The sequence below is a fragment of the Tamandua tetradactyla genome, chromosome 15 (assembly GCF_023851605.1).
Source record: "Tamandua tetradactyla isolate mTamTet1 chromosome 15, mTamTet1.pri, whole genome shotgun sequence".
Taxonomy (NCBI): domain Eukaryota; kingdom Metazoa; phylum Chordata; class Mammalia; order Pilosa; family Myrmecophagidae; genus Tamandua; species Tamandua tetradactyla.
The window spans coordinates 10,068,841-10,082,477 of NC_135341.1; the positions used below are offsets into that span (position 1 = coordinate 10,068,841).

At 46.0% G+C, this 13,637-nt stretch overlaps 1 protein-coding gene across 1 annotated transcript in view; it reads left to right on the forward strand.

Moving 5' to 3' along the window:
* The first annotated feature begins 3,729 nt into the window (after positions 1-3,729).
* Positions 3,730-13,637, forward strand: part of PDZRN3 (PDZ domain containing ring finger 3) — a 240,192-nt gene continuing 230,284 nt past the window's right edge. Inside the window, exon 1 of the mRNA XM_077128685.1 lies at positions 3,730-4,477. Coding sequence (XP_076984800.1) covers positions 3,755-4,477 — 723 coding nt within the window. The 5' untranslated portion in view covers positions 3,730-3,754. The remainder of the gene's footprint in view (positions 4,478-13,637) is intronic.

The window sequence follows — 13,637 nt, forward strand, 5'->3', positions numbered from 1 at the left end:
TAAAGATAGATGAAGGAAAAAGTGAGATGAGTAAAGATGGAGGTGTGGAGAGGTTATCTGAATCATTTGTAAGGTAATGTCTCCCAAGCTGGGGGTTAGGGAGGAGGTCGTAATGCTCATGGTGGGTGAGTGTGAGAGTTCTGGAATTCTCCAATCTATCTTTCTGGCTGCCATTTAGATAACTTATGTAATCTCTGTAAACCTCACCTTTTCCATCTGTAAAATGGAGCTAATAACACATGTACCTCTTGATGTACTGTGAAATTAATGGGATAATGTACATCAAGTGCTGAGGACAATGCTTGGTAATCAGTACTAGTTCAATAAATAGTTGTTATTGCTATCATCTTCTGATTAAATATGCTGATGGGAAGGACAGGAAAAGAGGCGTTTAAAATTAGAGTGCAGGGTGGGCCGCGGTGGCTCAGCGGGCAAGAGTGCTTGCCTGCCGTGCCGGAGGACCCCGGTTCGATTCCCGGCCCCAGCCCATGTGAAAAACAAACGGACAAACAAAATATAATAAAACAAGAAAATGTTTAAAAATGTTTCCCTTTCTTCCTTCCGTCCTTCCTTCCGTCCTTCCTTCCTTCTCTGTCTTTCCTTCCTTTCCTCCCTCTCTCTTTAAAAAAAAAAAAAAAAAAAAAAAAAAAAAAAAAAAAATTAGAGTGCAATGGTAGTGAGTATAGAAATAGCATTTCTATGAGACTTGGAACCACATTTTGTCTAGAAAGTGCAGAATCGAACCACAAAGGGGAATTTCAGGTGGTAGGAGGAGGTAAGAATAGTTTGCTGAGTGACATTTCTGCTTGTTCACAAGGAATTCATCTATATACAACATTTCTCTCCAGGTTGCTTCTGAGATGCCTCAGTGAGTATCCAATCTGTATCAGGAAAACTCAGCTACCTTTGTCAGAAGGTCTGCCACATTAAACATCTGCCTTTGACAGTATTTATTCATGTTTATTAGTGTGGGGCCTCAATTTTTCAATTTAAAATCCCATTCTCACTGTACTTCATTTTCCCTCTCCCCATCCAGCAGGGGATGTGAGCTGCTAACACTGCCTGAGCTCAGCAAGGAGGAATGGTTACCAGTGGCTCTCAACCTGCAGCAATTTTGCCCCCAGGGGCCATCTGGCAATGTCTGCAGACATTTTTGGTTGTAGCAATTTAGGGAAGAGGAGTTTTCTCCTGGCATCTCCTGGGTAGAGATCAGAGGTACTGCTAAACATATTCTAATGCAAAGGACAGCCCCTACAGCAAAGAATGATTTGACCCCGAACGTCAGTACTGCCAGGGATGAGCAACCCTGCTCTAAACTGTTCTTTGTGTTAGGCTCTCAGTTGGCCTGTCTGAATTTTCCCCTGTAAATTCAACAACTGAATAACATGCATGATCCCACCAGCTTTGACAGTCTAGGAGAGTTTGTTTTTTCCTCACCTCCAAGAATTTCCATACTAAAATTAACCAAGGAGGAATGGCTCAGACAGCCATTCCTTTTGCCTAAATAGACTGACCTATAGCATCGCCTGAATAATGCTGTAGCTCATCTGTAGCATTTCCTCAACAACCTCTCAGCATGACATCTGTGGGGTTTCATGAAGGTGGGTGGGGCTGCTCTCAGAGATGTGTCCATCCAAAGCAAGCAGTGTTTTCTCTTCTATGGTATATGACAAGCTTTCACCGTTTCTCAAAAGCAGTTTGGTTTGAAGATTATCATGCCGTTGACACTCACCTTGTGAAACCGAAAAGCCCACACACTTATGCTGAAAGAATTTCTTTCTTACCCATTATCTGAAAAACTGTGAGCAGCTTAATAAGTACACTGACGGAGGATTCCCTGCACAGTTTATCTGAAAGCAAGCCAATAATATTCCATCCAATGTCCTATCAAAGAAATGCACTAACTGATACAAGATTTTAAAAGAAACTCTCTACCACAGAGAGACAAATGCCACCATCACTGATTTAAAGAACACTGTCCAGTGACCTCAGTGATAATATAGCCAGTGACAATGTTTGAAAGGTCAGTTCAAAATAAGTAATGACTGTGTGATTGTGGACATCAAGGCAACCCTTTCACTCCAATGAAGCAGTTCAACAGTGAAGGTCACAGGGCTTTCCCAGCCCCATTAAGGAGAGGAGTAAAAGCAATTAGACAAAAATGGACGCTGTAATCCCACTTTCCAGGCCCCAGAGCCAGGCTAATCACAGGGTTCTAAGTCTCCACCTCACTATTCAGAAACTGGCAGTGAATTCCAAATGAGAACTTCATAACTTGATTTCACTCTCACCGAGGCTGACTGCACGTTTCTTAGGAATGTCGACAGCCTTGAGAGAGGGGGAAAAAAAATCAACCAAATCCTTGGATGATGCTATGAACTTTCCACCTAGGTTGTATCCCAAGAGCATTCCTTCAACACTTAGGAATGTTGCTGAAAACTACCTCGTCAGGCTCACTGCTCTGCTTGAAGAGCTAGCCCAGAATGTTAGAAAAAGGCTGGATTGCTGGACAGGCATCGCCACGGTTTTCCAGCCAAGTTCAACCTCTGGGCCAGCAAGATCAGCATCAGGACGAAGCTCCCTCATGCAGATTCCCAGGTCCCGTCCCAGGCCCACTGGATCGGAACCTGTGATCACGTTAAAATTGAGAAACCGTGCACTCTACAAGGCCCTGGTTTCCCCCAGTCTGAGTTTCCCCCATGGAAAAATAGAAATATAACCAACTAGACACAGAGGAAAAGCAAAACAAAACAAAGCGAAGGAATGCAGTTAAAATAATCCTGTGTGGGATCACGGGGGACTTCAAGTCCTGCACATCTGCAGTTCTTAACTTTTTATGACCCGCGCTATTTCTTCTGCAATCGGAATTGATTTTTAAGTGGAGCTAACACCCTGACCATATTCGTTTTTAAAGGGACCGACTGAAAAGCGACCAGCACCACCCATTTCACGCTGTAGTGCAGACACTCGGGAGGTGTTAGGTGAAGTGGAGGGAGCCGGGCAGTCGGCCTCTCCCACGCCGACAGCTGCGTGGCCCCAGCAGATTCGGCCCCGGGTCCTCGAAACCTCGGTCTGCAGTCTCCAGGGTCTGCAGAACCTCCTTTGGTCGGAACTGAAGCTGCAGCGGGAGCGTCCCGCAGGCTCTGTAACTTTCCCTGGTAATACATAAATAAATAAATAATGGCCGTAAGTGCAGGGAGAGTGGGCCCTAGGATGTTTCTTCGCTTTATGCAATAAGACAGGAGGGAAGGGGGGTTGTAAAACTCTCGATCTGTCCCGGAAGGAGGGCAAGGAGAACTCAACTGGGCGAAAGCGGCAGCCTCAGCTCCAAACTTAAGGCGCTTTTCTCGGCTGGAACTTCTTCCTCCCGTGGCGAAGACTGCAAGAGGGAGGAGAGAAACCTCCGGAGAGACACGCTGTAGATGGCGTCCTGGGTGGGACGTAGTCCCCCTAGGCGAGCCTCCACGCTTCCCCACCCTCCTCTGCCTCCCGGCCTCCTCCTTTTTGCAGGGGGCGGGCAGGAGGCCGGCGAGGCAGGATGCTGATGCGCTCGCACTCGCGCAAATACGGCTGTAGGAGTCCTGTTCCTCGGGCATTTTCCGAGGAAGTCTGGAGCAATTAGGCTCAGTCCGGGGAGAGCGAGCGAGCGGGCGGGCGGGCGGTGCAGCCGGCGTGTCTGGGCCGCCTCGCAGGGAGGGAGGGAGGGAGGGGGCGGCCGGCCGCCCGGCGGCGACCCTGGGCCCCGGCCGCCACCATGGGCTTCGAGCTGGACCGCTTCGACGGCGACGTGGACCCAGACCTGAAGTGCGCGCTCTGCCACAAGGTCCTAGAGGACCCACTGACCACGCCGTGCGGCCACGTCTTCTGCGCCGGCTGCGTGCTGCCCTGGGTGGTGCAGGAGGGCAGCTGCCCGGCGCGCTGCCGCGGTCGTCTGTCGGCCAAGGAGCTCAACCACGTCCTGCCACTCAAGCGCCTCATCCTCAAGCTGGACATCAAATGCGCTCATGCGGCGCGGGGCTGCGGCCGGGTAGTCAAGCTGCAACAGTTGCCCGAGCACGCCGAGCGCTGTGACTTCGCGCCCGCGCGCTGCCGCCACGCGGGCTGCGGCCAGGTGCTGCTGCGGCGCGACGTGGAGGCGCACATGCGTGACACGTGCGACGCGCGGCCCGTGGGTCGCTGCCAGGAGGGCTGCGGGCTGCCGCTGACACACGGCGAGCAGCGCACCGGCGGCCACTGCTGCGCCAGGGCCCTGCGGGCTCACAACGGCGCGCTGCAGGCCCGCCTGGGCGCGCTGCACAAGGCGCTTAAGAAGGAGGCGCTGCGCGCGGGTAAGCGCGAGAAGTCGCTGGTGGCTCAGCTGGCCGCCGCGCAGCTCGAGCTGCAGATGACGGCTCTGCGCTACCAGAAAAAGTTCACCGAGTACAGCGCGCGCCTCGACTCGCTCAGCCGAAGCGTGGCCGCGCCGCCCGGCGGCAAGGTAGGCGCCCGCTGCCCGCCCCGAACCCTGTCAGGCCCCCTGGCCACAGAGAGCCAGCCCCTCCCTGTCCCTTTGGGCACAGAGATCCTGGGAGCATCCCTTCCTCCCTCTTCTTCCACTTCTTGCCAGAGGTATCATCACGAACAGGTCACTGAACTTGTCTAAGCTTGGAACTATGCTCCCTAGAGACAGACACAGGGCGAAATACAGCTCTTAACCTTCAGGAATTCCAGAAAGACTAAAAAGGAATCCACAGCCAAGCCTAGAGCAAGGATTAAGAGTATGACTCTGGAGTTAGAACTGTATTCATATGCTTTGCTGTTTAGACCAGCTGGATGCTTGTAACCTCTCTGAAAGTTGGAAACCCTGCTGTGTATAGACATGACACAGGGTGAAATGAGACCCAGGGTGAGTTATATCCATGCATTTTCAGGGATTGCAGAAAGAGTACAGGCAACCCCCAGCCAGTGTAGAATAAGTTAAGAAGGATACCAGAAGAGGCCTCTGGAGTACAAGTTGGATTCAGATGGAGGCTTTGCTGCCAAGTAACTGGGTAACCTTGAGTCAGCTGCTTAACCTCTCTAAAATTGGAAACTGTGGTCCCTAGAGACATGACACACAGGCACCCTTCAAGGTAGTCATTTGGGAATCCCAGAAAGAATTAAAGGAACCCGCTACCAAATATAAAGTAATTATTAACTTCAAGTTCTCTGGTGTTAGAACTGTTTTCACATCTGGGCTTTCAGCTAAATGGTGGCCAGGGGCTTGATGTTCAGGTGTCTCAATTTCCCTAAATGTAAAATCGCTTGTTGCCAGGACTCGAGGAGGAATGTCTTGTTGAGTAAATGCACAACCAGTTTACCTGCAATTATTTTTAACACCTGCCTCTGAACCATCCCTTTGCCTTAGTAATCCTCAGGACCCGCGAGGGTTTATTTTGCTTCAGGCACTGTGCTAACCACTTCCCCATTGTTTCCTTTTTAATCAAGTAAGGTCGGTGTGATGTGTCCTGTCTTACAGATGAGGAAACTGAATCTGTTAGGGACAGTTGTGTGTGCAGGTTCCCACAACATTGATGCCAGAGCTGGGTTTTGAACCCATGTGTGACCAAGCTCTTAACCACTATTTGTTGCCTCTCACTGTGACCACAAGTACTATTTATTGAGTATCTTGTGCCAGCAACTGTGGTAAGCCCTTTGCATGCATTGTGTTTAATCCTTTGAAATGAGAAATAGGCTCAGAGAGGTTATTTAACTTGTCCAAAATCAAACAGTGACAGGAAACAGAGCTGGGATTCAGGATCATCTTCAGAATTTTCAACCTAGGGGCTGTTGACACTTTGCACCAGCTAGTTCTTTGCAGTGGGGAGCTGACCTGTGCATTGTGGGATGTTTAACAGCATCCCTGGCCTCTACCCACTAGATGCCAGCAGCGCTCACCCAAGTCATGACAATCAAAAATGTCCCGGTCATTGTCAGGTGACCTCTGGGGAGCAGAACAGCCCTGGTTGAGAACCACACTGGTTTCCCAGGTTGTAGAGGCTGCATATTCAACAACTGGGTGCTTCTGCTCCCTCCCCGGGGCAGGGAAAAGGCCCTGCTGCAGCCACTCATGGTTGTCCTGCCCCAGATGGTGTGACAGAGAGGAGCACTTTTTTTGCCTGAGATTCCTAGGAGGCCTGCATCTGCTTTGCCTCTCCCTGCCCCCTTCCCTCATATGTGCACATCAGGCCTGCAAATTTTCCAACACTTCCCCATCTTGGCCCCCCGGCCTGTCTCTCAGCTGCAGCCTCAGCAGCTGGCCGGCTCTGGGCTAAGGGCAAATATTTACAGCTCGGCGGCTCACCCAGGACCGCACAGGCGCACAAAAGACGAGTGTAAGCCTGCAAGTCACCAAAACAGAGGGCAAAGCTTCATCTTTGAAGAGGTGCCGGGTTTGGGGTGAAGGAGTTCCCAAGTTTCCCCTGTTTATGTGATCATCTGGACTTCCAGTGTAGTTTTAAGTGATGCTTATTTATAAATAAGCCATTCATTCCCCCAGAGTTTACACATCATTCATTGTTAAGCTAGTTTATTATTTCTTCTTGCCTTTCTGTTTTCTTTCTGGAGTGTTTGGGTAAACTTCTCTCAGAATCAAAAATGTGATACTTGAATCAAAACTATGGATGCATTTGAAGTTCTGTTGGCTGGGTGGGTAGGATAATTAAGGTTATTAAGTTTAGGACAAGATGTTGCCTTTTGAGCTTACAGAGAGAGTTTCACTGAGGAGTTGGAACCCTGCTCAGCACTCTTACAGATCTCAAGGCAGGCCTTGAGGACATTCAAGAAAGGCCTGGCCTGAAAGCTCTAAATGGTTTTTCTGGCCTTAGACCCAGTGCAGGCTCAGAGAAGTTTTCTCCTCTTCCCCAAAGTTAACTCTTAGTGGCCCTTGCTAAGAGCTTTTGCTCTTCCAACATCAGTCAGAACAACCCATCCCTCTGGAAGCTGTTTAAGAGTGTGTTTATTTCATTGGGCTGACTCTCTGCTCCTGCTGGGTACTGTTTATTCTCTTCCAAAAGGCAGAAGGATTTATATTGCTTGGAAATTCTCATATACAACACTTAAAAAATAAAAGTCCTAGTGTTTACCTCCCTGTTACAAATTGAAGTAGATTAAAAAAAACACTCAGAAGATTTTAGATACTAGCTCTTGAAGGCCTAGAATTTATTCCATAAAATGATCTAGCATCATTTAAATGGTCTCAGGTTCCTACTTTTGACATCCGCTGAGTACTTTACTATACCAACATAGACCTTCTCTCTTGTAAAATGTGAGCTAGATCAGGGCTTCTAAAACCGTAGTATGATAGAAATCACCTGGAGAGCTTGTGAAAACACGCTGATTCCTGAACCCTACCCTTCGAGCGAGCCTGCAGCACTGCAGTACTAACAAGCTCCCAGGTGATGCTGGGCTGCTGTCACACTTTCGCCGCTGAGCTTGATGAAGAGTCTAGATTCAAGTATAGAACAAAGACCCAGCATGCATTTGTCTCCACACAGTGATGGTTTTCTGGTTATTGAACTACACGTTTTAAGAAAGACCAGGGTCAAGTACTAAAACCCAAACTGCCTAGCAGTTATATGACAGCTAACCGTGGCCTAGAAAGGAATCTCTTAGAATTCTGAATCTGTGGCAGTCTTGGTGATGCTACACTTAAGTAAGTTAAAGAATTTTGCTCCTGGCTTGGTTTCCCACTCTCACTTGCCCACCTGGTTCTAAAAGCAAAAGCATTCACCAGCAAAAGTTTTTTTTTTTTTTGCTTTCCAGGAAACAAACATCCAAGACATAGCTTTCCTTGGATTTGTTGAGAAACTTGTGACTTATCCCTATATACCATCTGTTTTGTCACTCCTGTGCTGTCTGTGAATTTTACCTCCTAAATGCCTTCTCACTGGTCCTGTACAAATTTTTGTACCTCAACACTATTGACATTTGGTACTGGATTATTTTGTATTGGGTAGAGGTGTTCTGTGCGCTCTAGGATGTTTAGCAGCCTCTCTGGCCTCTACTCACTTGATGTCAGTAGCAGTACCCCACTGCCACCTCCCTGCCCCCTAGTGACAATCAAAAATGTCTTCAGTCCTTGACACAGGTCTCCTTGCGGGCAGAATTGGCCCTGGTGGAGAGTCACTGGTCTCAGCTGCCATCATCTCTTCTCTGGACCACAACTTCTATTCCTTCCACCTCCTGTCTTACTCCTCTTCAATCTGTTCTTTACTTTGCAGCAAGAATAATCTCTTAAAAATGTAAATCTCATATCACTCTACCCTCTTCAACCCCTCTATACCTTCCAGTCTTCTCAGGTGGCGATAATGTAAAGTATGCTGTGGATCCCGCTAGCCTTTGCCTCCCTGTCCCCTCTTTATTCTCCTAGTCTACTGGTCTCTCGCAGTTCCATGAATATGCATCTAAGCGCCTTCCTGCCTTCCTCACTACTCACAGCCTTTCTAGCCTTCCTGCCAGCTCAGGTGTCACCACCTCCAGGAAGCCCTTTCTGACTTCACCGACTATGTCTGGGTCCCTCATCTTTCGCTTTGATATGCCTCCTTCCTGGCATTTATTGCAGCTATAACTAAACATTGGACAAGTTGTTCACCATCTGTCTCTCTGGCAAGGATCGTGGCTTACGATGATGGATCTTACTCAGGGCTCTGACCCATCACTAGATAGATACATTGCTGCACACACTGTGAGGTCTTGGTATGTATCTGTTGGGTGGAAGAATTCAAAGTCCACATGGCTGTTTTGTCAGCTAATGACACTTTTGCTGACAAGAGTGGGCTTGTAGCAGAAAAGGATGAGTTCTTTTGTGACTCCCAAGTTAACAAGATTGTTTCTAGGTTTGGGGGACGCATTCTGTTTGTTTCACTAGATCCACCCAGATCAAGATGTATAACCCCCCAAATCCTGGAAACTATTTTGTCCATTTCCTAATTCCTGGAGATAAGTACATCTAATAGACAGTTGTATCAAGAGGTATTCCAGATGTCCAGACACCTTGAAATGTATCTGGGTGTTTCCCTTCCAGTATATTTTCTGTTTCTGTGAAGTTTCAGCGAATAGTCATTCCATAGTGTATCTATAATAGAATAGCCTGGATCAGCTAAGGGAATTACACAGGCTGTCGTGTTTGTTTCATTTCAGTGGTGTATAGAGAGAATTATGACTTGCTTTACAAATTTGTTATCCAGCTGTACTTGATTAAATGATCACAACTGGGCAGGTTAGATTGGGAATTGTGTCGTGATTTATCTGTAGTGATTCTGTGTTCAGAAATGATGCTTGCCTATCTGTAAAAATATTTGATGAGTAAAAAATCTTTTTATCCTTATGCATTGGACTGTATACCAGTTACAAATTAAAAGGAAAGGAAATAATATTCATCGAGTCCCACTGGGTGTTAGATGCTGTGGGTGTACATTTATTATGTGTGCACATACATTAGTCTCTTCATCTTCTTTATTAGGTAGATGTCTTTCTTTGATAGAATGAGCAGATTATAAAACAGTTAAGACCAGAAGTTATACATATTCTAAATGTAGAACTGAAATTTGAACCAGCATTTTTCTGAATTCAAGCTCATACTCTGCTACCAGTATAAGAAGAACATTTTCTACTGGCCAGCATCCCCCCTTTCTTCCTAAGGGCTGTTGTCATACATACTAAGCACTATATGGATTAGAGTTTAGATGTGTTATTTTATTTCATCTTCAGAAAGTTGCAGTAAGGTAGCTACTGTTACCAAAGACCTATTACCCTCCATATTAGAAATGAAAAACAACAAGCTCAGAAAGTTAAATAATGTGCCCAGTGTCTTCCTTTGGCTCAGTTTAGTTTGTCCAATGGCTTCTTCTTGTCCATGCTGATGAAATGTGTTCATCTCAGGCAACCATTTCCATTTTCATAGGTTTAGTGCAGAGCACGTTGAATAGAAAACAGAACAGACCCTGGCTATAAGAGAGATTTGGACAAAATATATAAAAAGAAAATCAGGAGATGGTGTCTTTAATTTTTAGCCTGATTATTTTAAGAGTAGTTAGTAGGAAAATTAAATTAAATCTTTCCAAAGTAGTCATTCGGTTCAAGTTCTGTGTTCTTATTCCTCACCTGCTGGGTGCTAGGCTGGGCACTGTTGGATACAGAGATAAACCTGAGCGGTTTTAACTATGGGTCAGTCAGACACTCACATGTGCCTTTGTAAACACAACACTAGTTCTCCGATTCTTTCTTCAAGGTTTTCGGGCATGGGCTAGCCTCAGTACCCCCTGACTGATGGTGTTCTAATAAGCCTGTTCCAATAAGAAGGGGAAGTGGTGTAACATAGTAATTATTCTTGTAAAGAAAATGACTAACAGATGGACCCGAGCGTCTGACTCTCTCACCCGTCCGTGAGTATGTTTGCAGAGGAATCCAAGGAACAGAGACGCCCTATAACCTGCAGCAGCCCCATCCCCTGGAACCTTATACCCTGGCCACGGGCCATGGGTGTGCAGAGATGTCAGCCCCAGAGTTTTGCTGAAAGCTATTTTCAGGGGCCTGTGACTTTGCTGCCCGTGAAGCGGGAGAGGGATGACGTCTCTTTGGGAAGTGGGTCAGGGTTGGACCCAGGCCTCATGTTGGGCAGGCTTCAGGGTCTCCTGAACAGAGCTGATATGGGGTGTGATGGAGTTCACCACCAGCTCCCCAATGTGTGTTGGGGTTCACGTCCTCCCTCTGCCCTCTTGTCAAGGGGCTTAGGGGCTGTCCTCTAAGAGAGCTTCACCTAAGCCTTAACGGCCTCATCTCCAAAGTGGTATAATAAGATACCTCCCCATCAGGTTGTCATTAGGTTTAACTGATATGATGTGTGTTAAGTGCACAGTAAGACTCGTCAGGCATTTGCTGAACATCTATTAAGTGCTGGCACTGGAGGTTTTTAGTGAGTGTTCAAGTAAATTGCTGAACAAGCTTTAGAAGTTGGAAGTGGTTGTTAAGGAGAAGGATGACAGCTCTTTTACTCAAGGGTTCACAGTTTTATTGTGAGTCTTGTGCTACCTTTGAATGCCCTGTTCTCTGGATTTCTACCCTCCATTTTCAGCAGTGTGAAAAAGTGTAAAAGAGGGATATTACAGTTGGTTTCACTGCCTCTGGGTAGAAACTCTGAGATAAGATTTATTAAAAAGTAGCTTAAAGGCATGCGAGGAATATGTGAATGTATTGTGTGTATTTTTATTCATCCAAAACAAATGAACAAAGCTAGTGAGACGGTTAGCCAGGATGACCTTAATATTGTACCATCAAGTAGCCTTTGCTTTCTTATTTGGGAACTAAATGCTTCAAGTTAGGTAAATAGATGTCTAAGTTTTTCAGAAACTCAAACTACCCCTTACACCATCACTTGGAAATGTTTAAGGTGCTGTGGATCTTAGATAAAACTTTAAATTTGAAATACTTTCAAACTTATAGGACAATTACAAAAATAATACAAACCCATATAGAGAACTCCAGCATACCCCTAACTGCCAGACATCCAAACCTACCAATTTTAATGCTTTGCCACATTTGCCTTTCCTTCCTTCCTTTTTTTCTTTCCTTTTTTTCCTTCCTTCCTCCCTCCCTCCCCTCTTACCCCTCCCTTTCCCTCCCTTCCTCTCCCTACATATATACACTAGAAACTTTCCCATTTCAACCATTTCTAACATACCATGTGATAGGATTTCCCTGCCCTTCCCAACTCCGATGCCTGTCTCCATGAGCTTGCATATCCTTGGGTATTTTCTTTGTAGTTACCACGAGGCTTAAAGTTAACATCTTAAATCTATAACAATCATGTGTTTGCTTTCATAACAACTTAACTTCAATAGCATATGTAAACATGTTCCCTCTGCCCCTTAAATAAGGGTCTTTTTGTTTTGTTTTGGTGAAGTATTGCTTGTTGTTCACTGAAAAAAACTGGTGAGCTCAGGGTAAAAATAAGAGATGCAAATTTGAAATCAAATGCATGGAAATGGAAAAGTACACATTTAGGGAGTTCTCAGCTTATTTAGGTATGGGAACAGACTAAAACTTTTTTTTTCTTAGGGAAATATTGAAAGTCTTATCTCATTATTTTTCAGTATCTTGTTTGACTTATGGATGAGTATAAAATATTCTGTGGATATTGCAATTCCAGAAAAGCCATTTCATTGTTCCTTTATACCTGTTTTCTCACATCCTTTGTGTCTTTTCTTCCTCTCTACACTTGTGTTAGTGAGAGGTCCATCCTCTAATACTCCACCAACTGTCGCATCATTTGCAGTTTATTTTCAGTCTTGCTTGAGCGCTTTCCTCTCTGTTCTTCCTCACAAGAATCCCTTCCTTAAAACTGGCATTCAGTTACAGAGAGGGGTTTGTTCATGTGGCTTCATCATTCAAAATATAATTTGAGTTCCAAAAAGGACAGAAACCTCTGCGCACAGGCCCTGAAGATGCCCTTGTTTCTTTAGCACAGAACCCTGGCAGTCTGCTCTGCAGCCTCTTCCCCATAGCCCCCAGACCTGCACATATTTTGTCTGGAGATGACCAATCTTAACAGGCTTTCTCGTCACTAGTGCACAGACAGAGCTGTTTCCCAGCTGTGTGAATGGGTCTCGGAGAGCTTTGCATAATCCGAGGCAAAAAGATGTCCTGTCACCCCCAATACACTGACAAGGGACCAGTCAGTTACTTTGTGCAAAACCCACTGAGCAACTTCCCAGTGTAGCCAGTTCTCATCTGTGAGTCCCACAACAGGGATAATCAGGGAGCACTTGTCACTGGGTGGAAAGAAGTTTTTAGAAAGAGCCCATATTGACAGGGGTCTGGACGGACTCTGGGGCTGCCACAACGAGTAGGAGAGGGCATGTGTCCAGGCTGCTGAGGCCCAGCCATTTGAAGGAGAGCAGTGATGGAGTCATACTTAAAGAAAAAAAAAAAAAAAAAAAAACAGGGATTTTTGCCCATATTCTTGGATGCTTAAAAAAAAACAAGCACTCTGAAGTCTGTTCTGTATCTACTTTTTGAAGTATGCTTTGAAAATAAAAATAAAAAGACAGAAAACAAACACACCATTAGATGTCTTTTTGACAAAGTACATTCTGTTTTTATTTTTTTTGCTGTGATTACCGCCCCCCCCCCCCCCCCCCAAATTCTTGTCCAGTTAGACCTTGAGTTGAAGCCTGAGCAGATTACGTTTCCCTCTCCTTCTTGCTTCTCTGGCCATATCCTCCCAGATCTGGCCATGTCACAATGTCTTAACTTCCCTTCCCATGCCCCACAGCCCATGGGGTCCATGTCATTTGCTCGTTGCATCTGTGCTCCCTGGAGGGCCCAGGCTGAGCCCTCCCTATGCCTTCTTCCTTGTGTCTCTCCACCACCTCCAGAATAAAAAAAGACTGTCTACCAAACACTTACTCCAGCAGTCTCCTAGAATGAGCTGGTCTGTCTCCAGTTTTGGAGAAAAGAGAGTTGTGTATGTGGAAGTAGCTGCATCCTTAGTTAAATGTAGAGATGAACATATATATTTTACATTTTTATTTATTATTTTTGCTTAATTTCAGGACCCAGCATTCCCAAAGTTGCTTTAGTGAACTAATGAGAGCTAGACATTCTCCATAGCTTGGCTT